This window comes from Kryptolebias marmoratus, linkage group LG4 (assembly GCF_001649575.2).
Source record: "Kryptolebias marmoratus isolate JLee-2015 linkage group LG4, ASM164957v2, whole genome shotgun sequence".
In the NCBI taxonomy this organism is placed as follows: domain Eukaryota; kingdom Metazoa; phylum Chordata; class Actinopteri; order Cyprinodontiformes; family Rivulidae; genus Kryptolebias; species Kryptolebias marmoratus.
Genome location: NC_051433.1, coordinates 1,178,970 through 1,201,088, shown reverse-complemented (window position 1 = coordinate 1,201,088; position 22,119 = coordinate 1,178,970). Strand labels below are relative to the sequence as shown.

Below are 22,119 nucleotides of genomic sequence, written 5' to 3'. Positions count from 1 at the left end.
AACAGGACCGGGTTTAGAGCTCCTAACAGGACCGGGTTTAGAGCTCCAACAGGACCGGGTTTAGAGCTCCAAGTATTTTATTTTATCCACGTTGAATCTTCTGCTTCTATAAGTCCCAGTATTTCTATTATTTTAACAATAATTTTTAGTTTTTAAAGCTGTGAGTTTTGGAAACAGATAAATTTATGTACAGAAGAGTAAAAATTCTGCTTCTTAATTCTAATAAAACTTTAAAAATAAATGAAACACTTTCTGTATTACCCCATCTGGCTGAGAAAGGTTTGTAAAATAATGTCTGTTGTGTAAAATCCTGCCTGAAGCTTCTGGTGTTTTGTCAGAAACGTTGTGCTTTCTGTCACGGTCACGGGCGAGCCAGGAACAAGCGGTGTCCTTCCTGCCACGGGCGAGGTCGCAAAAGGTCAGAGGTCACCTTGTTTGTCCTGAATTCAGTGCAGCGTGTTGTTTGATCAGAGAAAAGATGGAAGCTGTTGTTCTTCAGGTGTTTGAGGTGCCGAGGTGACGGCTACAAGAGCTGCAGCGTTTGCCACGGCGCTCAGAAGCTGCTGCACTTCATCCAGCTCACCGTCACATGGTGGGTCTAAGCTCCAACAGGACCGCTCCTTCCTCCTGACGATCGGACCTCCTCTTCCTCGGACCCTCATCTGTTTGTGTTTTTACCTGCGCAGGAAAAACCATGTCAGTAATTTCATTCCGGACCGCCAGCCGGACTTCCCCGACAGGAAGTTTGAGAAAGTTTCCGGAGATCCTTTCTTCATCGATGAGAACGTGCTGGTAAAAAAAAACACAACTTCTTTTTCCTTTTTCACCTTCAGAAATCCAGTTTCTGCTCGTTGGTTTGGAAACATGGAATCTGATCGGAGGAACAGAAGATGCCTCCAAAAAACAAAAATCAAACATATAGATGTCATCAGAAGAATAATTTACAGCTCAGCTGGTCGGACGAAACATAACAACTAAACTTAACACTTTAGAATAATTTAGCTGTTTTAATGGAGAAGATTTAATAAGAAATTAACGTGTTTCTGTTCATTAAAGTATGTTTGCTCTAACCGGAGAAGGTGTTTGATATTTGACTTATTACATCTAAAACCAGGATTCATTGATGTCTTTTTTAATAAATATTAATTGAGGTTGGCTCTCGGTTAGAACCAGGTTTTTAAATTTGAGTTTGACATTCCTGATTTATTCCCTCCTTTCCGTCAGGTTTATCCAATCCAGGGTTTTCCTGATCAGGAGATCTGCGACGTTTCCACGAAACTCACCAACGAGCATCTTCTTCGTTTCACCTCCACCAGCCGCATCCTGCAGCAGGTGCAGACTGACTCAGACTTCCTGAAAACCGGGAAGTAGGAAGGTTCTGACCCAAACTCGGCTCGGTTATCTCTGTGTTTTCAGTGTAGTTTGTCTGCAGCCAGTTTGTTCTGAACTTTGGACCCGTCCTGCGGGTTCTGCTGAGATTTTAACACCTTCTGTTTCTCCGCAGCGTCAGACCATCGAGCTGGTTCCTCTGACTCACGCCTTTTACTCGTACAGCGGCAAAGACTACAGCTTCTTCGTGTACGGGACGGAGAACAAGGTGTTTACCTCCAAATACCCCAAAACCTGCACGCTTCTTTAAGCTTCTCATGATCTCAGAGCACGGGACACTCATATGTCCTCACATGTCCTCAAACGTCCTCACAGAGACAAACAGGAAGCAGTTTTATTTGTTTTTAGGAAGTAAAATTATATTTCTGCAGTCTGAACTGTTATATACCAGCATATTGTTCAAACGCTGAAAGTTCATCAGCTCTAATTAATGAAACTTCAGTCTGAAGGGAGCTTTTTCTGGACCCGCGTCGACTCGTCTTCTGAGCCACAGACAGGAAGTGAGAGGCTCAACGGTTCGATTCCCAGCTCACCTGAGAACGACGCCCCTCCCCCCGCCTGCTTAACGAGCGCAGCGTTTCTAATTTATACTTTTACTCAGTTTTATACGTGTTAAACTTGATGAGGATTCCGGGATTTGTAGAATTTTGATTGTTTATGACGTTAAACTGATTTCAGATTTTTATTAAAAGTAAAATCTTTATTCCATGACGACTGAAACTGAAACTTTAACAGAAAAAACACTCAACCTGCAGGACGTTCAGGACTTCATTTGTTTACATCTACAGCTTTTCTTTCTATCTCAGTGATTATTTGTTTACTTTTTATATAAAATAAAAATGTATTTTAGTATAAGAAACAAAAATATAACTGTTGTATAAATAAAACTATAATTTTAACAGCATCTTGGTGTCGTTTAATGTTCATTAATCCTCTGCCTGGTTCATTTCTGTTTGTTATGTTAAACTTTGCTGCTACTTCAGTTTTCTGCAGATGAACTGGACTAATTAGGACTCACACAGCCCCAAACCATGATGGAACCTCTGCCGTGCTCAACACTGATGGAGATGAACTTCATCCCTTCCTTTGAGACCAAACTGATCATCTGCTCAGAGACAAAAAGCACACGCTGTAGATAAATCACAACGTTTTAATGTATAAAAACAAGAAGACAAACAGACGCACTAAGAGGATGTGGGGTTTCTATACATGATGGATCCTACAGAGACGGAGGACGACTTCCTGTCCGGTCCGAGCAGGAAGGAGAATCTGTACACAACGTGAGGATCTGTCTCTTTCTGTGAGCTCATCGGAGCTCCTGCACAAATTTACACCGAGCCGCGGTCAGTCCATCCCTCCGATGTCGTGCGGTTTGTACGACTGTGAGACCAGACTTCCTGCAGGGAGAAAGGCGGCGGTCAGACACGTTACGACACGGCTGCAGAGGAAAGAAATCACCTGTGACGTCTCACCTGGATGCTCAGACATTCAACACATGAAAGGTTTGAAGCAGCTGAATGTATGACAGGCGCAGCGCGATCAGGAACGTCTGATAATTTTACTTTTCAAATCATTTAAAGAAAAAAGTGAATTTATTTAGGATTTTCTCTGATCCACTCAGGGTCTGAATTATACATCCATACATTCACCTGAATCTGTTAATAAGTGCTGCTGGAGGTTCTAGGTCTTTTTAATTTGACATGGCCTGTTAACTTCCTGTTAGTGATCATGACTGACTGCAGCTGGAGTTAAGAGGATCTGTTTGTCCCCCTCAGATGGAAGGAAACTGATCCAGGACAGAAAACTGGTCCAGGACAAGAACTGATCCAGGACAGAAAACTGGTCCAGGACAAGAACTGATCCAGGACAGAAAATCTGCTTGTTTTTATTATTTGTGGTAAAATCATTCCTAACGGCTCAAATAAATCCTAAAACCCTGAAGTTAATCTGACATCGCAGCTGTAATATCTCAGATTGGAACAAAAACCTTAAAGCTTCATGTTTTTAACAACTTAAACCTTTTATCCATCATGTTCAGGCTCTCTTACATCCATCCCTGGAGGATCAGATTAAAACTCTGACTTGTTGGATAAAATAAAGTTAGTTTTATAGAAACTTTAAATAATTATACTTCTGTTTGAACATAATTTACTTTTTGTTTTTTATTCCCAAACACAAAAATACTGTGTTCAGTTCCAAAATATGTAACATTTAGATATTTAGGGCTGAAAATGAACATTTTCTAAATTTCCTCCCATTTCCTCCCGGCTGCAGTCAGGAAATGTTCTGGACTAAAACCCGTTTCCTGCAGCCGGAGCAGAACGTTAATATCCACACAGAACCACACTGAAACAGAAGAGACGAAACCAGAGCAGCACCACAGCAGAGTCACACAGGAAGCCCACGGAGCGAGGCGGCAGTGGGAGCAGGAGGGTCAAAGGTCAAGCAGGAAGTGGACCTATCAGCTCGCCCACAGGAAACACGGAGACACGTCTGCGCACCGCAGCCCGGATCACTGAATTTAAACGAGCCGATCAATCAGAACAGAACTGCAGGTGGCAGAGGTTCTGCTGACAGAGCGCCACAGTGCCGGGGAGTGTGTGTGTGTGTGTGGTCAAACAAAACATTCCTCACATCCTTACAGTCAGAGCATCAGCCTCGACTCAAACACCAGAGAAGAAGTGGATCTTTACCAGCAGCTTTATGTTTCTGAGCGTTTAATGATTATCTGTCCAAATTAAAAACAATAACTTATTTTCACCTGAAGTCTCGTCTCAGTGGGATCTGCAGAGTTCTGAATGTGGCCGAGTTTAAATAACAATCTTTGTGAGCACAGCTTGAAAAGCTGCGCCTTCATGACAGCCAGAATCTGCTGGAGTCGCCTGAATGAAGCTGAGCTGGTCTAACTATTAGTTTTCAGGCCTGGAGTCAACCTGCAGCTCTGACGCTCCTGAAGGCAACATCTGTCCACCTCCAGATGTTTTCATGCTGCTGAGAGTTAAAAACACTCCCCTGATTTTCTGTGGAAGCGTTCTGTTAGCTCGTGTCTGAATGAGGGGGTTGTTTTGTGGCTCTGCAGCAGGCGGGTCTCTGTCAGCTGTGTGGTTCAGGGTGGGGGGCTGGAAGCAGCACAGGGGTGGGGTGGGGGGGTTGGAAACCAGACTAGCAGGGCAGCAGCGCTCCCACACTCAGCAGCAGGGGCGGTGGAGTTCTTACCTGTGGCCAGGGCCCCCTCTGCCCTGCCCTTCATCCCTCCTCCTCCTCCTGCTCCTATTACTCCTCCTCCTCCTCCTCCTCCTCCTCCTCCCAGGCCAGAGCTGCCCAGGGCCTCGGGCACCACAGGAAAAGAGGGCCGATCGCCCCTGTAGGGTTTAGGCTTGAAGGAGAAGTCTTTGTCTTTACCTTTGGAGCCTTTGGGCCGGCCTGCTGTCTTCTTCTTGGACTTGCTGTCCCCCTTCACACCCAGCAGGGGGTGCAGCTCTGAGAACAGAGACCACAAGTCCAAAAGAGCTCAGAACCGGCAGATTATTCTGTCAATTAAAGCTTTAAAACCAGGAAGTTCTCATTAGCTTCAGCCGTGAAGCCTGAGGTGGTCCTGATGTTCGGTTCTGAACTCACCGTCACTGGGCACCCCCTGCAGCTCGATGGTGGTGGTCCGGGCCTTCTTCTTGGCTGGACCCCCCTCAGACGAAGGCTGCCGCTGCTTCTTGTCGCCACCGGCCAGTGCGTCCTCCGGAGCTCCAGACTGGACTGAGGCGTCCGGCGGGGGACCGAAGGGGTTCTCCTCCGGGTCCTCGACCTCGGGGGCGATGGGCAGGTACAGCAGGGCCTTGTTGTCCTCCAACTCCTCGTCGCTACAGAAACAGACATGGAGGAGACATATAATTATCTGTTATTGTTTATTTACTTCTTAATGTTCTCGATTCAGAAGCTGAAAAGAATCCTCTCAGTTCTGAAGCTTAAAGACTAAAATTATCATTTTATTTTAAAAGATAACATAATTCAAAAAACACCTTGTTTATAACATCTGGCAGAAAACCAAGAATATCTTCTGAAAATGCAGTTATTACCATTACATCCCAAATGTTTCAGCTTCTGATCCACAAAATAAAAGCTGCAGAGAGCCGTAACTGAAGTTTACAAATGTTGCTGATCAGCCTCATCGATCATTTTATTAGTTTTTGTTCATTTATGAGCATAGTTTTTATATCTGTGCTGCAGTTAAGGTTAAATATTTTATTGGGACTCCATCATCTTTAAAGGTAATTTGATTTCTGCAGATCTTCTCATCACCCTGACCCACAGCTGGTTCCTGACTCCAGCTTCGGGAAGCGCTGACTTAACGAGGCTAAGGGTGGAACTTGGAGGATTCAGTTTGTTTTTATTTATCCTCACCTGCTGCAGAAAGCAACTATAGGATCTACAGACGTCACATCCACCTCCTCGTCCTCTGCAGCATCTGCGCCTGAAACATGACCACAGATTTATCTGTGAGGCTGCAGGAGCAAAAAATGGTGAAACCGCAGAGAAAACGAAGCTCAAACAGGAAACAGTTGGAGGTTAAACTGACTGCATTCACCAGAACAGAACCTGTGGGACTACCTGTCTGCTCAGGTTCGCTCTTATCTTCATCCTCGATGTCAAACTCAGACTCCCGCTCCTCGTACTCCACGTTCTCGTCCAGCTCCTTAAAGTCCGGGGCGAAGGCGCTCCAGTTTTCCTGCAGAAAGCCCAACGTTAATGTGTGAAAAATGACAGCAGGTTTCATCAGAGAAGCTCAACATGCTGCGTTAGAGATCAAAGTTCATACTCCTGATTGTGAAATTAACACCAATATATGCAGCTGCTTTGATAAAAAAATAAAGGAGAAAATAACGTGTGGGTTTTGCTCATCACTGCCTACATACCACTTGGTTCTGAGCCCAGATGGACACAACTCCACTGGAGATGGAGGCAATGATTGGTCGGACAGGATGCCACTGAGAAACACAAGTAAATAAGCATCTTATTACGTCTTAAATGCATCAACAGTCGTGTTAATGCAGCGTTTTGATCTCAGACCTGCTGCTCGAAACTTTATTTTTAACATCCTTACTGCGACATCCAGGAGCAGCTCTCCTCTGGTCCCGTGCAGGATCTTCACCAGGTTCCCGATGCTCTTCTCCCAGATGTAGAGAGCGTGCTGCCGGGCTGAACCGGCCACAATGTACTCCCCATCACCGGAGAAGCAGCAGCGCTTCCACGGAGTCCTGGAAAACACACCGAGACGACACAGAACAAGGAAACATGAAATGCATCAGCAAGTCTGAAACATCAGAACTTCAATCACAACTTTTTTCTTCATAAAAGTCTCAGAATGAGAATTTCTTCCTGATTCTCTCACATGAGATTACTCTGATAGCTGCCTGCTGCAGATAAACACACTAAAAAATGTAAATTATAAATTTAACCAGCTAAAAAACAAGATTTATCTCAATAAAACCTGCAGTCTAACAGCAACCCCTGCAGACACACCTGTTGACCAGATCCTGTAGTTTCTGCATCGGTTCTGGTTCCCCGTCTCGGCCACAGGTCAGGATTTCTCTGCCGTCATAAACCCTGATGATCCGGTCTGCTGTGTTTATCAGGAAGCAGCTGCATGAAGACAGAAGGAGAGAGAAAACCTCTTTCACATGAACTTTTACCTCCTCATTCTTCACTTTGTGACTAAAGACAACTAAAAATAAGAGCAGAGAGTTCAGTGTAATCCACATCCAGGAAGACCTCCAGTGTCTCACCTGCCCTTGCGTGCGAACTCAATGGATTTGATGGCGGTGGTGTTGCTGGTGCCAGTTGTTACTCTGAATGAAGCCACCAACTCCTGAGTGTTTGTGTTCAGAACCAGAATCTGGAACAGCAGAAGATGAGAAAGGACTGGGAATAAAAACAGTGAAACAACACGAGGCTGCTTGTTTCCAATCTGAGCTGAAGAGGAGACGTATTTCACCGCTCACTGAATGAGATACTTTCAAACTCAGAGCGTGCCTGATAAAGTTCCTGACTTCAAACACAGACAGAGAAAACTTGACCGTCAGAGATGCTGACCTTTCCTTTGGCGTTGCCGGTGTAAATGTATTCTCCCCGCCGGTCAAAAGCTGCCACCACGTTCAGGTCTGAGTCATCGTCTACAGGCAGGACGACATGTTTGGAGTCTGACAGAGTCAGCAGGACTGGAGCCGACTTCATGGGACACACGAGCACCTTGTCCCTGAAACGCAAACACAGTTTCTCTAAAATCTAACAAATACTGAAGCAAAAACCACCATGAGGTCTTCTTGTTGGTTAAATCTGACTAACGGAGGCCCTCGGACTCTCACATGTCTCTGGGATGATACTGCAGCTTCAGGATGGGTGAAGGAAAGCGGAACCTCTGGTCACAGTCTCCAGTCAGGACGTCCCACTGAGAGACGATGTTGTCTGTAGAAGCACTCACCAGCTTGTGGCCGTCTCGACTCCAACTGGACACATAAATATAAACAGAAATCGTTCTGCGACTCATCTTTAAACAGTCGTTTAAACAATCAGACCAAATCAGTCTGAGAATCACTGCTAAGTAAAGAAACAAGTCATGAACCTAAACTTCTAAAGGCAGAATCAATTGTTAACTGTATTATTAATAAGCAGTGATGACAAATATCACAAGAGTTTAAATAACGGAGATACAGAAGCGTCTGTCTCACTCCTCCGTATGAGTTTACGTCCTACAGGTGTTCTACAGGTGAGAGACTCTTTGACATTTCTTACCATAAGGAGCAGACTGGGTGGATGTGTGCGCTGATAATTTTGGCGATCCCCCGTGTGAGGAAGTCCCAGATTACGATGCGACCGTCGTTGCACCCCACAGCCAGCAGGGTGCCCCAGCGGTTGAAGGTGCAGGTGAGAGCCATGCTGATACAGTCCAGAGTCCCATCTGCCTCCTGCCCACGGAGCGACACACGAACACAGAGTTTACGTTTCTGACGAGCCTCAGGAAGCCGCTCAAACTGAAGAAGATGTGTTCATCTGAATGACTTACCTCTGGGTAGTTCTGCCCGAATGATTCTAGAGGAAAAACAACAAACAATAATTATAAACGCCAATAAATGAACGCGCATAAAGAAGCAACTAGTTCTGAACACTGAACAATATCTTAATATGTCACAATGAATATAAAGTTGACAGCTGTTGAGTAAATACGGACAATCTGTTTAAACAGAGATAAAAAATACAACATAAAACAAATGTTTATCAGGAGTTATGGTGTCCTATAAAGCTGCAAAACTTTAGTTGATTAACTTGGAAACTAAATAATTAAGATCAGCTTTTAACTGTTTAAAATTTTGTTTTTTATCTTTAAAATTAAAAGCTCAACATCAGCAGTTTTTAGCTCCATTCATTCAGATTTCAGAGTAAATATAAGAATGTTTTCTAAAAAAGTAAGGTTTCTGCCTATCATCAGATGGACAAGCTGTATTATTTACACAACAACTAGCAGTAAACAGCCTTAATATATTACACATTCAGGCGTTATTGTTTTTATTTTAACGTAACTGAATAATTCAGAGGCTAACAGAAGCTAACTACAGCTGGTTTCGCTTCCAAGAAAAAATAACTATAAACATTTATCAAAGCATTAATCAAGAACACAATCAGTTTAAAACGTTTAACGTAACTTAACCATGTAATTTAATTAAATTACTTTTTTTAAACTGATTCGTAGTTTAGCTGTTAACATCCTTTGCTAACTTCCGAAGCTAACCATAACAAGTTTCTCAGCGCTGAACGGAAACTGAGGCATAAAAACAAACAAAAAAACATCTTCTGTTTGTTACCGAGCAGCTCTAGATTCATCTCTGGGTTTCCAAGAGGTCAAAGTCCCAAAATGAGTGGATTTCTTTCAATATTTTACTATTTTTTAATCGTTTTCTTTCACATTTGCAGCAGCTGCAGATGGAGGCTGGCGCCAGTGAGGACCCCAAACAATGCGTCCGAGGAAGTGCCTGAACAAAATTCAGCAACACGGTTTGGATCATGGACATAATATATAATAAAATAATATATAATTATATTATGTCTATGGTTTGGATTAAAAGAGACGATTATTTTTTTTATTTTAATACAAACAAACAAAGAGTCGATGAACATCACAAATTTTTATGTATTATACAGAAGAAAAAAACCGTTGTTGTCAACATAGTCATAAAAAACAAGCAACTTATTTCAGTTCTGAGGTTTTAAGTATCAGACTCAGAACATAATAATAAAAAATATCACGAGATTAATAATAATAATAATAAAATTGTAAGGACCATCCAGGAGGTTCTGCTGCTCCGGACTACAGGTGTGCGTTCACACAAGGCCAAGATGGAAAGACATCAGCAATGACCTCAGAGAAGCAGCTGCTGCTGCCCATCAACCTGGGAAGGGTCAAAGGTCAACTGGAGTCCATCGTTCTACAGATAGGAAGATTATTTACAAGAGGAAACATTTAGAACAGCTGCTGATCTTCAGAGCAAGTTCACCCCGAAGGTCAGACCGTACAATGCTCCATCTCAGACTCTACAGGCCTCAGTTAGCAGGTTAAAGGTCAAAGGTCATGACAGAACATAGATAGATAGACTCCTAATCACTGTAACCCGGTTTAAAATGATTATTATTTATTGTTTTTAATTACTGAGTAAATGAGGACAGCTGCCAGCGTCACAGTTTTATCTTGACCCTTGACATTTCCTCTTTAATTGCTGTGAACTTTATGACGTCAGTCTTTAAATAATGAGTTTAATTTTAAATCTTTTTAAATGTGTTTTTCTTTTGTCTCCATTGAAGCTCATAAACTCTGAGACGTGTCTCCTGTTTTCACTGAGCTGCTGATGAAGGATCCGGGAAACATCCGGAGCGCGCGCGTCAACAGCCTACAAGCGACTTCCTGTTTTCACAATAAAAGCCCGAATTTCATCAACCCGCTGAAAAAGTGTGAATTTTTAAATATAAATAAACAGATAAGCTTTTTCCTGTTATATAAAGTTTAGATTTAGAATATATTGAACAATTACAGTTTTAATTTTCATACATTATCACCTATAGATAATAAATTTCTTAGAGATTTTCATGAATAAAACGTTTATTCTGTATCTTCAAAAAAAGTTAAAAAACAAAAAGAACTGGACTTCTATTCTGTAGCTGAAGACGTTTCGCTTCTCATCCGAGGAGCTTTCTCAATTCAGAAATAGAGAGTGTGGAGTTGAGCTTTTAAAGCTGAGATGTGATGTAAGCTGGATTGCTTGCAAATTGTTCTCACTCTCCTAACAACAGAGGCTCGTTTGGGTCCTTGTTTGTGTGACTCACTGATGGGCCACTCTTGTCACATGAGTGCAGGTGTTGATTGGAGTGAAACTGACTGGGGATCAGGCCTAAAGCTCCATTATATGTTTTTGAAAGCTTGTTTTTGTTTTTTAACTTTTTTTGAATTTACCATGGCCTTGATGACTGAGAATCTACACCAGCACGTTTATTCTGTATCCAGCAGTAAAGCTCATTTTATAAAAATAGGAAGTTATATTTTCAGTTTGTTTAATTTATCATAAGCTTTAAACTTATTTTTGTACATTTATATAGAAAATTTCCTCACAAAATAATTTATATTTACATTTGAAGTCTGTTTTGCTTGTTGTTATTTGAGTGTATATTTGTAAAATGAGTGTTTTTTTTTTAAATTATTGAATACTTTCTGTGTTTTATGAATGTTCTTTATTTGCTTAGGTCTCTAGAAACAATAAACTTATAACTATATGTTCATTTCCCAGCTTTTTGGGGGACTACTAAAGAAACATTTTGTTTATTTAAGTTATTGTTATTATAGTATAACGCTTATAAAACCGTTTATCTTAATGTTTGTCAGTCTAAAACTAAAAGAACATGTTTTATAATAAACAATTTAAAGCCTTAAATCACAGCAGCTGTGGATAAAACAAACAGCTGAACAAAGAGAACATAAAACAGAATAAATGCGTTTTAATTTTATTTTGTGTAAACTGTGAAAAACAGAGCAAACAGTCACTCTGAAGATGGAGGCTTTTATTTTGAAGCTCTTTAACGGAAGCGCGGCGTGGGGCTGTGCACGCGCCTTGACTGCGTGTGTGTACGTGTGTGCGCGCGCGTGCTGAAGGCGCCACGTCGGCAGAAGCAGCAGCGGAGAGAAAAGGATCCGCGCGGCTCCGCAGAAAGTTCTGCGGGTTTGATGCGTGAAAAGCCCCGCAGCGGGAAGAGCTGCTGCTGCGTTCACTGACCCACGGAAAAATCTGAACAAACAACAACAACAGCCCGGGAGTCTGACCCCGCGAGCAGCTGCAGGAGGTGCGCTCAGGAACAGACACCATGGTGAAGGTAAGAACTCAGGTGTGTCTGGACACGTTTAACTTCTCACCCGCGTGCAGGTTAGTCTCAGGTGCACGAGATGACGTGGACTACAGGTGGTTCTGTTGGTTCTGTTGGTTCTGATGGTTCTGTTGGTTCTGATCTAACATGACTGTGAACAGAACCAGGATCCAGAGTTAAGGAGGAGGAGGAGGTGGATGGAGATGGGCTCGAGATAAACAAGCCTGAGTTTGAGATCAACTATCCTCAGTTTAGGATAAACCGTCCTGGGATTAAGATAAACTATCCTGGGTTCAGTTTAAACTATCCTGGGTTTAAAATAACAATCCTGAGTTTGAGATAAACGATCCTGGGTTAGAGACAGCAATCAGCTGGATCTGAATCTTTATGCTCCCTGAAGCAGCAGGCCCCACCTGAGTCCCACCTGGTCCCACCTGGTCCCACCTGGTCCCACCTGGTCCCACCTGGTCCCACCTGGTCCCACCTGGTCCCACCTGGACCCGCGGCAGCCGCACACTTTGACGGCTCGTGTCTGTTTCTCATTTAGATTTAATTTCTGTGGGTTTGATGGAACCCCTCTGCCTGAAGCTGGAGTGAGTTCTGAGCGGTGAGAGCAGCGTCTGTTTGTCTGCTGCAGAAATAACTTAAATAAAATAATTCTCTTTAGGAAAAGTCTGGTTGTAGATGACTCAGAACACTGAGGGTCTCTTCTTGATATTTCCTGAAATAACCTTTATTTAAAGCTTCTGCATGATGTCCAACATTAATGTGTTGGACGGCTGAATAGAAATATTCTTCATGTTCTTTTGAAAATGTTTATTTTGAACTAAGAAGGTCTAAAGAAGGTTTTATTCCCTCTCCTGGCCTGAAGTCTGGACACAGTGGTTATTAGTATAAAATAAAACCTGGGTTGTTTCTGGAGGTTTGGGGTTTCTCGCTCGTTGTTTGTCTTTCTCCTCGTATTTCTGACATCCCAGAGTCGTTTGTTTCAGTGAATCTGTTTTGTTTTTTCCAGAATGTGAACAGCGTGAGCGTGGAGCCGCAGCCTGGGACCACCCTGGCCCCGGACGAGGCAGAACCAGCCGCCGGCCAGTCTCCAGACGGTAGGCTGCGAGCGCCCGTGACGTGTCTAAACGCTGGAGCGTCAGCGGGGAATATGGTGCAACCTGCGCTCGCTTGTTGCCTGCTGCTATTTCAGAAGCACTTGTTTCATCAGGGGAATGTGGCACTCGGCACCGCTCGGCACCGGTCCGTTCTCCCGGCGCCGCCCGGTCACCATGACGCTTCAGACTCTGAGGACTCACAGAAAGCTTTGACTCGAGCAGTCAGAGGAGCTTTATGGAAGGACATGTCAGCGAGTCACAGGGAACCTTTACACAGATTCAGAGTTCAGAAATGTTCCTCTGCTGGACTCAGGAGATTTTAGTTTATCGAATTCTTCGACTCGTCAGTTTCATAAAATCAAAGTTTAATCTGCGTCCTGAAAGTAGAGGAGGTGTCTGATGAAAATACCAACAATCAGTCATTAAAAACACAAACAGTTTGGACTTTAAAGTTTATTTATATGCGAGGCAACAACTCAAAATAAAAGGGATTTAAAAAGTAAATTTAAAGAAAAGGTTTCTGATAATCCTCGTGCAGCCTTTTGGATCAGCTGGGAGGCGTTTCCAAACGGTTTGAGGATATTTTAATCATAAAAATAGAAAATGTTCAGCTGGGAAGCAACAAGTCGATGGTGAGACGGTTCCTGATCTTGTTTCAGGTGAGTTAAAGGATTTAATCCAGAAAAAAAGAGTTCTGCCTTTCTAACTTCTGCTCTCAGCTAAAAACAAAGTTTAGGATAATCCAGAGGTCAAAGGTCAGAGTGAAAACCGTTCAGGTCTGAGGACTGAAACCTGGAACCGTGTGGATCAGAACCTTTCATGGATGACAGGAAACCGGAGACACCGACCGTCTGGAACGTTTAAATTAGGTTAAATAAAGACGAGCCGAGAGTTTTTATTGGCTGATAAAAACACGCTTCAAACCAAAACATCAGGAAACAGAAAAATAATCTGTAATAAAAGATTAATCAGCAGATTCTGATTTATCAATTATAATGTTTGTTAATTTAAAGCTCAGCAGTCAGCCAGAGAGACTGAAGTGTATAAAGGAAGCTGCAGTAGCAGCTGCTACAGCCCACTGAAGCCCACAGTTTAGTGTTTTAGGTTTTTTAGCGAGAACGTTCTTTAAATTATTTTAAAAGTCCAAATTCTTCTAAAAGTTGTTAAATAGCAGTCGTCATATTTTAAAATTAAAACTAAATATTTGCTGTAAATTCTTGGATCAGTTGACCTTTGACCCTGACACTCTGCGTTCTGTGTTTCAGACTCCGGGAAAGATCACGCCGCGGCGCCGCCCGGCGTGGTGTGGCGCGTCACCGGCGGCCTCTTCAACGTCACCAAGGGCGTCGTCGGCGCAGCGGTGGGCGGAGTCGCCTGGGTCGGCGGGAAGAGCCTGGAGATCACCAAATCGGCCGTGACCACGGTGCCCTCTGTGGGGGCGGGGCTTGTGAAGAGCGGAGTCTCTGCCGTGGCCGGGGGCGTGTCCAGCGTGGGCTCGACGGTGGCCAATAAGGTTCCGTTTACGGCCAAGAGGAAAGACAAGGCGGAGTGAGGAAGAGGAGGAGGAGGATGGATTCACCCCGCCCTGAGCCAATCAGACGCCACAGTGCCTTTCTCAAACATCCCGTCAGAATAACGCCACGTGAACTCTGACACAAAAACTCTGCAGCTCATCAATCTTCAGCAGTACCACGTCGCCACGGCAACCTGGGTCTGTCCTGGAGGAAGGGACGGATCTCCGAGGCTGCTCCTCTTCCTGCTCTTCACACGACTGCTGGAACTTTTTCTGATTTTTACCCGTTCTGTTCGTTTCCCAGTGCTGTCGAAGTATTATCCAACCTGTCTGATCTGTTTTCTGTCGCTGGCGGCGTTCCCCTTCGGCCGCCGCTCCGATCGTAGGAACTCTCCTCTGCAGAACCACACCGACTGACACCGGGCTCGGGTCTTTGCTGCAGATACTTTGTTGTGAAATCGTTTTTCTGTTTGTGTGAAGTGTTAAAATGCTGCAAAAGACCAGAAATATTCAGCAGCATTTAATTTCTTGCCGGCTGTCGGAGGAAAAGAGCCTGAAATGTTCCTTTAATCAGAAACTGAAGCATTTGGAGCAAACAGGAGCTGTGAGGAGAACCAGCTGTGTGAAAGTTGTTTTTGTTTCTGTCTATCAATAAAGTAGTCCAGAGGTTAAATAAATGTTGGATTGTCTCAGTTTCTGGGCTTCGGTCGTTATGTTGAAGGTAAGAAGTTCACAGAAAGCCTCCAGCTTCGGGTTTTTCTGATGGGATGAAGCTGCGGATGCTGGAGAGTCTCATTTAGTCATATTTACAGATAAACGCTGCAGCAGCCTGGAGGAACTCTGTCCGGACCGGATATAAAATTCAAAATAAAGAAAAGAAAAATGTACTTCATTTGTTGTAAATGGAATTAAATAAAACATATATTATAATTATTCAAAATGGGATAAAAACAGACAAAATTACGTGTTTATGTCCACTGGATAAAAAGACAAAATTTGGAGACAATAAATAAGACAGCCTTGAGGGGACATCAGAATCAGAACCATTTTTAGTGTCAAAGTGAGCAAAAAGGACCAGGAATACATATCCTGCTTTATTTAAGGAAACAGAACAAGTGGAGTCAAAGAAAACACCACTCACAACAACAGAACCAGAACTATCAGAACCAGGACCAGAACCTCAGCTGGACGTCCAGTTTTCAGCTCCTTCTTGGACCTAAAATCCTATTTTCTGTTAAATTGTGTTATTTTTGGTATTTTTCATCGATTCAACCAAAGAAATGGGAACAAAAAGCAGCCAAAGCCCCAAAAGCAGAACAGATCTGTTTTCTAACACTAGATGGCGCAAAAGATCAAGAGGGAACTTTAATCTACCGTCAAAAAAACAGACGAAGAAGAAACCCGGAAGTGGTTTTCAACATGTTTCCACGTTTGTTTTTCCACACATGATGTCTAGTTTTAGAGGGATCTATCTACAGGATTTATAACTGAGAAATGAAAGAGTTTTACAGCGAGTTAAAGGTGAGATTTTATTTATTAAAAAATAAAAATAAACCGTCTTTAAACGCACGAGTTTACGTCATAAATTACTTTAGTAAATTCTGCTGGTTCAACATGAGAAAACCTACAGAACTGTAAAAGATGATAAATGTTTTCTTTTTACCTCATAGGAAATATTGTAAATTGGTAGTTTATTGTGATAAGTTCATGATATTGTAAATAAAAGACAAAATAAAAAGCTGAGTCATTTGTTTTGGAGATTTTCTTCAAACCTTTTCTCCATAAAACTTAGCTTTTATTGAATACTTTCCTTTAAATTTCCTGTCACAACTTAAGTAATGTTTCTGGAGACTTGCTATCAAATTTAATTAATTTTGCAATTTAAAAAAAGTTAAAGAATCAGAGTTTATTGTGTCAACAGTGAACTAAAAGTTAATGAAATGGAAGATTTTTGTCCTTTTTATTGTGATTTTAAACATTTTGCAGGTTAAGGTTGAGTTTGTGAGATCTGATGGTTTATTAATGTTAATCTGATGTTTTTCTGCTGGTTTTCAGACACTTTTCAAAGATGCTGAGTGATTCAGAAGCTGCAGAGCTGCTGTCCTTCCTGACCCCCGGGACGCGTCCTGATGTCAAAGCGAAGGCCACGGAGTACATCCTGGGACTGTCGGGACACAGGTGGGACGAGGACTCACCTGTGTGATCACCTGATTGGTTCAGGATGTTTATAAACATCTAATCAGGACTGTATCAGCTGTTTACTCTGAGTATCTCTGTTTGTTTGTCAGAGATGGCTGCCGTTTCCTCCGCACTAAGCCGGATTTAATAGCCTCCCTGTTTGCGTTGACCTCTGACCCCTCCGTTGCCATAGTGAAGGACTGTTACCACATCCTCATTAACCTGTCAGCTGATGAGACGCTGCACCAGGTGAGTCCTGCTGGACCCGAACACGCAGTGATGTTTAGTTGAGTCAGTGAACGCATCACGCCCCCTCAGCTGTGTTGAACTCATGTTTTAGTCGTTCTCTCCTCAGATTCGTGAGTTTTTATCAATTTTGTCTCCCAGGTTTTGGTGAGTGAGGTCAAAGTTCTCCCGGTGTTGTTGAAGAACCTTGTGGATCCGGAGTACCTGTTCTCGGATCAGATCTCCACCATCCTGTCGAACCTGAGCCGCCATGAGAAGACCTGCAGGACCGTCTTCAAGGTTGTCTTTTTATTTTTGTATTCACAGCGAACATTATGAATGCAGAGACAAATAAAAGTTTTTTGTTTTTGTACAGAAGCGCCGTCACAGTTTGAGGTTTCTTCTGACCCGTCGGGTTCTTATTCGCTCCCTCAGGTCCTGCAGGAGGACGTCGGTTTGGTCAAGCTGGTGGAGATCTTCTGCAATGAGAGCTTCAATCAGAAGGCCAAGCTGCACTACCTGGGTCCTCTGCTGTCCAACCTGACCCAACTCCCCGAGGCCAGAACCTACATGATGGACCGGGACAGGTGACAAGAGACCTTTAACTTATATTTGTTTTTGGAACAGTTGGTTTCATGTTTAGAACTTAGATTAATTTATTTCAATCAGCACAAATAACTCATCTAAACTGTTAATAAAAACAAAAGATGTAAATAAGTTTAACTCTTTCTGATGACGCCTGTGTGTGTTTCAGGTGTGTCATCCAGAGGTTGCTGCCCTTCACTCAGTACGAGGCGTCGGTGGTCAGAAGAGGCGGAGTCATAGGAATGCTGCGTAACTGCTGCTTCGACCACGGTAAGAAACACGTAGATCAGATTTTACGTCAGAAGATCACTCCCGCCCCACAAATCAGTAAAATCTCCTCTGTGTTACTGTAGGTTCAGAAAGGATAATTTTTATTGTTTTTATTTTTATTCTCTGTTTTTCTCTCAACCCTGATCAATTTCCCAGCTGCTGCTGAAAACCATCCCCGCAGCATGATGCTGCCACCACCGTGCCTCTCTGTGGGGCAGGGGATGAGCGCTGCCTGGTTTCCTACAGAGTTTTGTTCCTCACAAGCAGCTTTTGTGTGTTTTGCTTCCATCGAGTCCAGACCCGGGGAGGTCTGCGGTTCTGGTTCTGGAACGTAGTCCCACCGGATCTGTGAAGCTCGTTCAGAGGAACCATCAGGTTCTTCTCTCTGACTGAGGCCCGTCTCCCTCAGCAGCTCAGTGTCTCTGAGCTCTGCAGTCCCTGCTGCTGAAAATCACCCCCACATCATGCTGCTGCCACCACCATGCCTCCCTGTTGGGACGGTGTTGGTTTGGTTTTTGCTCTGATGTCTTTCCAGATCAGGTCCTGACACTTTATTTAGGAACGGGAGGAACCTGAGCTAAACTTTAACTGGTGTTAAACATCTGCTTTACTTTGAAATAAATGTAAAGTTTTACAAACTTCTGTTTTCACTTTGACAGTACTGAGTACAGATCCATGAGAGAAAAATGAATTTAGATGATTTTATAGTTTTCTGCTGCCCTCCTGTCTGAGCGCTCAGCCTTCCTCCTCCTGGACTTTTCAGAAACACAAATCTCGGCTGACATCACTTCCTGCTCCGCGTTTCTCCGCAGCTCATCACAAGTTCTTACTGAGCGACGCCGTGGACGTCCTGCCGTTCCTGCTGCTGCCGCTGGCCGGTCCGGAGGAGCTGACAGAGGAAGAAAACGAAGGCGAGTCGGAGCGGATTTCTCTCAGTCTCTGATCCAAACCCAGAAACTAAACTGTTCATTAACATTCGGCTGTTTTCCTCCTGTTTTCTTACCGTGTTGACACAGAAACTCATCTCTGCTGCTCCTCTGCAGTAATTCCTGCAGATGCATCAGTTCTGCCTGAAAATAGTTTTAAACATTTAATCTGATTTAATTTGTGACAGATTTAATGTTAAAACACTCAGATATGAAGCTTGTTTTACTCAATAAAAGCAACAAAACATCAAGTAAACACGTGAACAGTGTGCAGATTGAGTGTTTTCACCAGGAGAGCCCATTAGTGACCCATCCTGTGAAACCAGGATGGGTTTCATGTTCTTTTATTTCTGAAGCCATTTTTCTTCCTGATTCTGAGGCTGCTGGAGACTCAAACCTGTGAGGAAATCAGTGAATTTTTTTAGCTGCAGTTTCTGAGTGATGGAGTTTTGAAAATCACTGCTTCCTAATCCAAGCTCCTCCACCCACATGGTTCCCTCCTCAGCAGCCGCCCGACGCTCTGATTTAATCTGCAGGAGTTCACTTCAGATTTAGACCAGGTTTAATTATTATTGGTTTGGACCTGGATGTTTTCTGTCACCAGGAGAGCTCCCTGCAGGTGTCAGCATACAGCTGCACACATTTCTCTGCTTTAAATCCTTTTAGGTTGTGCAGCTTTTCTTGGAATCACAGTAACTCATCTGGTTTCAGTGTGCTCTGATTGCCACAGAGAGACACAACAAAAAACACTTTTTATGTTCCTGAGTTTGATTTAGTCACAAAACATTTCAAAAAGCAGAAAGAGAGACTCAACAGGAGCTGCTCTGTTGTTCAGGTCTACCTGTGGACCTGCAGTACCTCCCAGAGAACAAGAAGAGAGAGGAGGACCCCGACATCAGGAAGATGCTGCTGGAGACGCTCTTACTGGTATGAACACACACACACACAGGTGTGTTTTACGCCGAGCTCATCACCTTCCTTCTCTGATCAGCTGACGGCGACTAAACCCGGCCGACAGACGCTGAAGGAGAAGAAGGTTTATCCGATCATGAGGGAGTTCCACCGCTGGGAGAAGGACGCTCACGTCATGGCGGCCTGCGAGAAGCTCGTCCAGGTGAGCAGAACACCTGAACAATTTAAAGATGAAACCAGCTGGAGTAAGGTGTGGTTGCTGCAGAGACCTGAGTGCTCCGTCCCTCCAGGTGCTGATCGGGGACGAGCCGGAGCAGGGCATGGAGAACCTGATGGAGGTGGAGATCCCGGAGAACGTGGAGGAGAAGCTGAAGGAGGCTGATGCCAAAGAGGAGGAGGAGCTGCAGAAGGAGCAGGAGAGGAGGACCCAGGAGGAGACAGGAGGAGAGTGATGCTGGACGATCAGAGACGATCAGTTCTTCTGAAAGTGGTCCTTCGGTTGTCTTCAGTCCTCAGACCGGAACCTTTTCAGAGGAATGTTTGTTTTTTTGTTTACGAAGCTGAAAACTCTCCACATCGCAGCTCTGCGGTGTGTTTCTAAAAACACTTCAGGGGAACTGGATGAGTGGAGGACAGAAGACAGAGTGTCGGTCCAGCAGATGAAGAAGATCTGAGAGTCCATCAGAGACCTGAACCAGGACCGGACAGGTCCATCATCTTCAGCTGACGTCTCTGAGATTCACCTCGCAGCTGAAATCCTGTTTCAAGTCAAACTGAACTGGAGGAATGTTTATCACCCCAGGGTTTTAATTCAAAGATCTCGTTCATTAGTCAGCCCTCACAGTTTGTGTTGTGGATGACTCTCAGCTACTACCACACCAAATTTTACCTCCATATCTGGAAACATGAGGGAAATGATTGATGTGTCTTCATCATAAACGAGAATAAAACAAGAATTTAATCTTTTAGTTGTTTTATCTTTTATTTCAAACACATTTTTATCCCTTTTTCCTGTTTCTTTTATTATCAAAATAAATCTTTATAATAAAATCGTGAAGCTCTTCTTTGGTATTTTTATTAAAAACCCTGAATGACCAGAAGAGGGAGTCAGAACCTGTTTACCAGCTCCTCTCTTCACTCCTCCCATCTGTCAGGAAGTTCATCCTTAACTTGAAAATAAACAGAAAATGAAAAATGTCTCGTTTTAAACCCGAGAAGGAAACTTCTCGTTGTGATTTCTGTTCAGATCTTTTCTGGTCTGCAGGAAGCTTGGAGACCAGAACCAGAACCAGAACCGGTCTCCATCTGTGACCTTTGCCCCTCATTATCCAGGTTACATTCCTTTAAAACAACTTCAGTTTTGTTAGTAAAACTCAGCTGTTTTCCTTGAAAATCATGTAGAAAATGAGAGATTTTAATGTTTAAACTTGACTCCAGTTTTCCTTTAAACCTCTGAGGACGTTAGTCTTAAAAAGAAGAAAGTTAATAAAGTGAATAAAATCCGCCGGTCCGGCTGTTTAAACCATATTTACTGATGAGGTGCTCTGTTGGTTTTTCCACCCTCATGCAGGTCAGATCGGACTGAGCTCACAGCTTCTGTTGACTCAGAAACAAGAACTAAAACAAACAGCAGACACTTCCCCAAACCGCTGGGCCCTCATGTTTGTCCCGTTTGTCTCGTTTCAAGGACAAACTTGGACAATTCTTCCAGTTTAGATCATTTGTCTTTATTTCCAGCAGTCAGTGGCAGCAGATCTGTAAAACCTGAGAAGAAACAGAGATTTTCTCACCAGAGATTCGTATTTCAGAGTCCCTGCTGCTGAACGGGACTCCATGTTGGGGCTGAAAACACGGCTGGGTCTTTGTTCTCCACAGGAAGACAACCAGTGTCCAACAGGGGGACGTGGGGTTCAGGGTCTGTGGGGGAGACTTCCAGCTGTCTCCAGGAGCCAAACCTGAAACTAAAAATGTCCTCATCTACATCTGTCCTTTATTAATAATCTGTCTTTCTAACTGTGTCCACTGGCATCAGAAACTAACCAAACCACCAAAAACACACCTGATCTTTCCCAAAAACACACCTGATCTTTCCCAAAAACACACCTGAGTTGTTCTGAAGAGAAGAACAAACACAGGACTGGAACCCTGCAGAGAGGAGACGGATCTGAGAGACAAACAGGTGGAAAAGACAACAAACATAAACCTAAAGAAATATTTTACAACCCAGATTCTGAGAAAACAGAAACTAATCCTGTTTAATCTGTAGGTGAGGAGGAGCCGAATTCGGCTGTTGAAGATTGTTTGAAGTCAGCTTCGACACAATGAAGACAAACATTTCAGAGCAGATTTCAGAGCAGACAGAGGTTTTAAAATGCTCTTTAGAAGAAGCAGAAAGAAACTGTCAGCGTTGAGGACAGTAAACACTGGTGAGATGACAAATACATCCTGCCCACTTCCCTGTAAAATCAGACACCTGTGGGACGCCTGTGGGACGCCTGTGGGACGCCTGTGGGACGCCTGTGGGACGCCTGTGGGACGCCTGTGGGACATCTGTGGGATGCCTGTGGGACACCTGTGGGACACCTGTGGGACGCCTGTGGGACGCCTGTGGGACACCTGTGGGGCG

The 22,119-nt window shown here is 43.6% G+C and overlaps 4 protein-coding genes across 6 annotated transcripts in view; 3 read left to right on the top strand and 1 right to left on the bottom strand.

Annotated features, from left to right (window-relative positions):
- The window catches only part of LOC108250068 (protein SSUH2 homolog), an 8,944-nt gene extending 6,651 nt beyond the window's left edge, over positions 1–2,293 (top strand). The window contains exons 8-12 of the mRNA XM_037975145.1: positions 339–418; positions 500–592; positions 687–792; positions 1,225–1,332; positions 1,505–2,293. Of these exons, the coding sequence (XP_037831073.1) occupies positions 339–418; positions 500–592; positions 687–792; positions 1,225–1,332; positions 1,505–1,639 (522 nt within the window). The 3' untranslated portion in view covers positions 1,640–2,293. The remainder of the gene's footprint in view (positions 1–338; positions 419–499; positions 593–686; positions 793–1,224; positions 1,333–1,504) is intronic.
- A 228-nt stretch (positions 2,294–2,521) lies between these two features.
- rbbp5 (retinoblastoma binding protein 5) lies at positions 2,522–9,397 on the bottom strand. 2 transcript variants are annotated; one of them, XM_017403799.3, is made up of 14 exons: positions 9,240–9,397; positions 8,444–8,469; positions 8,173–8,345; positions 7,746–7,886; positions 7,474–7,636; positions 7,167–7,276; positions 6,904–7,023; positions 6,485–6,638; positions 6,297–6,368; positions 5,992–6,109; positions 5,785–5,854; positions 5,008–5,243; positions 4,606–4,869; positions 2,522–2,786 (listed from the first exon to the last, which is right to left on the bottom strand). In XM_017403799.3, the coding sequence occupies exons 1-14, from the start codon at positions 9,256–9,258 to the stop codon at positions 2,734–2,736; spliced, it is 1,719 nt and encodes a 572-aa protein (XP_017259288.1). In that variant the 5' UTR covers positions 9,259–9,397; the 3' UTR covers positions 2,522–2,733. The 2 variants fall into 2 exon arrangements, with proteins under 2 accessions (XP_017259288.1, XP_017259289.1); XM_017403800.3 differs by having other exon boundaries at positions 4,792–4,869.
- Positions 9,398–11,538: 2,141 nt separating this feature from the next.
- On the top strand, positions 11,539–15,092 carry zgc:153675 (transmembrane protein 263). 2 transcript variants are annotated; one of them, XM_037975532.1, is made up of 3 exons: positions 11,539–11,802; positions 12,797–12,884; positions 14,150–15,092. In XM_037975532.1, exons 1-3 carry the CDS (start codon positions 11,782–11,784, stop codon positions 14,434–14,436), a joined length of 396 nt encoding a protein of 131 aa, XP_037831460.1. In that variant the 5' UTR covers positions 11,539–11,781; the 3' UTR covers positions 14,437–15,092. The 2 variants fall into 2 exon arrangements, with proteins under 2 accessions (XP_037831460.1, XP_017259291.1); XM_017403802.3 differs by having other exon boundaries at positions 11,542–11,790.
- A 671-nt stretch (positions 15,093–15,763) lies between these two features.
- Positions 15,764–20,461, top strand: hgh1 (HGH1 homolog (S. cerevisiae)). The gene is made up of 10 exons (XM_017403801.3): positions 15,764–15,918; positions 16,453–16,575; positions 16,686–16,824; positions 16,963–17,100; positions 17,236–17,387; positions 17,555–17,655; positions 18,468–18,566; positions 19,417–19,508; positions 19,573–19,695; positions 19,784–20,461. The coding sequence occupies exons 2-10, from the start codon at positions 16,466–16,468 to the stop codon at positions 19,943–19,945; spliced, it is 1,116 nt and encodes a 371-aa protein (XP_017259290.1). The 5' UTR covers positions 15,764–15,918; positions 16,453–16,465; the 3' UTR covers positions 19,946–20,461.
- The last annotated feature ends 1,658 nt before the right edge of the window (positions 20,462–22,119 follow it).